This window comes from Vipera berus (genome assembly GCF_964194415.1).
Source record: "Vipera berus genome assembly, chromosome: 10".
In the NCBI taxonomy this organism is placed as follows: domain Eukaryota; kingdom Metazoa; phylum Chordata; class Lepidosauria; order Squamata; family Viperidae; genus Vipera; species Vipera berus.
The window spans coordinates 17,492,119-17,494,133 of record NC_138213.1 but is presented as its reverse complement, the minus strand read 5'-3'; the positions used below and the strand labels follow the sequence as shown (position 1 = coordinate 17,494,133).

General features: G+C 44.8%; 1 protein-coding gene across 1 annotated transcript; it reads left to right on the top strand.

Moving 5' to 3' along the window:
* Positions 1–246: 246 nt before the first annotated feature.
* Positions 247–1,509, top strand: B3GNT9 (UDP-GlcNAc:betaGal beta-1,3-N-acetylglucosaminyltransferase 9; the record flags this gene model as incomplete). Its single annotated transcript, XM_081335935.1, has 1 exon — positions 247–1,509. Exon 1 carries the CDS (start codon positions 262–264, stop codon positions 1,507–1,509), a length of 1,248 nt encoding a protein of 415 aa, XP_081192061.1. The 5' UTR covers positions 247–261.
* Positions 1,510–2,015: the final 506 nt, after the last annotated feature.

The following is a 2,015-nucleotide window of genomic DNA, read 5'->3' as shown; positions in this document are numbered from 1 at the left end:
TTCCAATTTTATTATATGGCTACACCACTTTAAAAAACACACACAAAAGAACCCCCACTGGTTTTGGGGGAAAAAACATGGTAGCAGGAACATCCTCCATGAGCTGGTTAATATCCCTGTTCTGAGTGGAGGACATTTCTGAGATTCTGAATGATGTTGCAAAGCTTGTACTAACCTACAGTGTCTGTATTTGCAGATGGACCTTGCCCGCAAAGATTTCTCCTAGGACTACATTGGGATATTTCTTTGAAATTCCTGGAAATGATGAGAGTTCAACTCAAGAGCGATGCTATCTGTACACTTTGTCTGGTGGTAGCCCTCTTCACCATGCTCTACTCCCAACTGGGCCCCACGTCCCACAGAGAAGAACAAGTAGAAGGCCAGAAGAAGACTTCAACCGCAACTCACAGGGATTCCCGCGTTCCCGTTTTCCAGAAAGAGCCGAACGCGCAGAGTTACGCATCGGAGCCAAAAATTATCTCGCCTATGAAGGATGCCAAGTTGGAAACTGAGGAAGACCCAGTCACCAATCCAGGCCCCCTGACTCATTCCACCTTTGATTTTAGACTTTACCTAAGGAATAAGGACAACAGGAAATTCAACCTTCTCATTAATCAGCCAAAGAAGTGCATGAGAAGCTCAGAAAGGCCTTTTTTGCTCGTTGCCATAAAATCGCTGGTTGAGGAGTTCGACCACCGTGAGATTGTACGCAAAACATGGGGGAGAGAAGGCCTAGTGAACGGGATGCAGGTCCAAAGAGTTTTCCTCCTAGGAATTCCAAAGAACAAGACGGCACTGCCCACGTGGGAAACTCTGGTCCAGCAAGAGAGCCAGTTGTATCGGGACATTTTACTCTGGGACTTCATGGATACCTTCTTCAACTTGACCTTGAAAGAGATCCATTTCCTAAGCTGGGCTGATGAATTTTGCTCCAGGACCAAGTTCATATTCAAAGGTGATGCGGATGTTTTTGTCAACATGGAAAACATCATCAACTTCTTGACAAGCTGCAATCCTTCCGAGGACCTCTTTGTTGGGGACATCATCTACAACGCACAACCGATCCGAATCCGAAAAAGCAAATATTATATTCCGGAAACAATGTATGGGCTAGGTATGTACCCAGCCTATGCCGGGGGTGGTGGGTTCCTGTTGTCCATCAGCACCTTGAAGAAACTTGCTCAAGCTTGCACCCAAGTGGAACTCTTCCCAATTGATGATGTCTTTCTGGGCATGTGCTTGCAGCGGATCAACCTGAAGCCCGTCTTGCACGAAGGGTTCAAGACTTTTGGAATACCCAAACCTTCAGCAGCTCCCAACCTGCAGACTTTTGATCCCTGTTTCTACAAAGATCTCATGGTAGTCCATGGTCTGAAGATAGCCGAAGTCTGGCTAATGTGGAATCTCCTCCACAACCCACGGCTCTCTTGCACCCAAAACAAGCAGATAAGGAAAGCTTTCCGATGGAAGAAGAAAATTAAAGACACTGCCAAAAATTATGCTGCCTGAGGGTTGGTGGGAACCATGGCTGGGCTTACGCAAGGATGCTGAATTATCCTTTTTTCAGGGTCCACCCAATACACTGAACCAGAAACCAAGCAGAAACCATGGGCTAAACCCACAAACCAATTAACCAAGATTAACTCTAATCAAGCTTATCATGTTGCTCGAAGGCAGATGTTAGGTCTTCAACTTACTACTTCAGTTCTGTTGAAGGTGACCTTCAGGGCTAGTATAGCTTTCGTAGGGTGAGATAGTTGAAATACAAGCATCTCAGTTCATCTTTTATAGCCAATGCCAGACATGAAACCACCTAATAATATGAATTCACCTGTGCAATTCTTCCCCAAGTAGTTTTCTTAATAAGAAGTCCTTCTGCTGACTCTTAAAGACATGGTCATCTTAAGAAAATAATCACAAACTGCGCTTGTTTGGTCATTTTTTTTACCCAACACACTGGCTAGTTAACAAACTGTTGTGAGTCAAGGACTACCTGTAGAAATTTATGGTGTCCA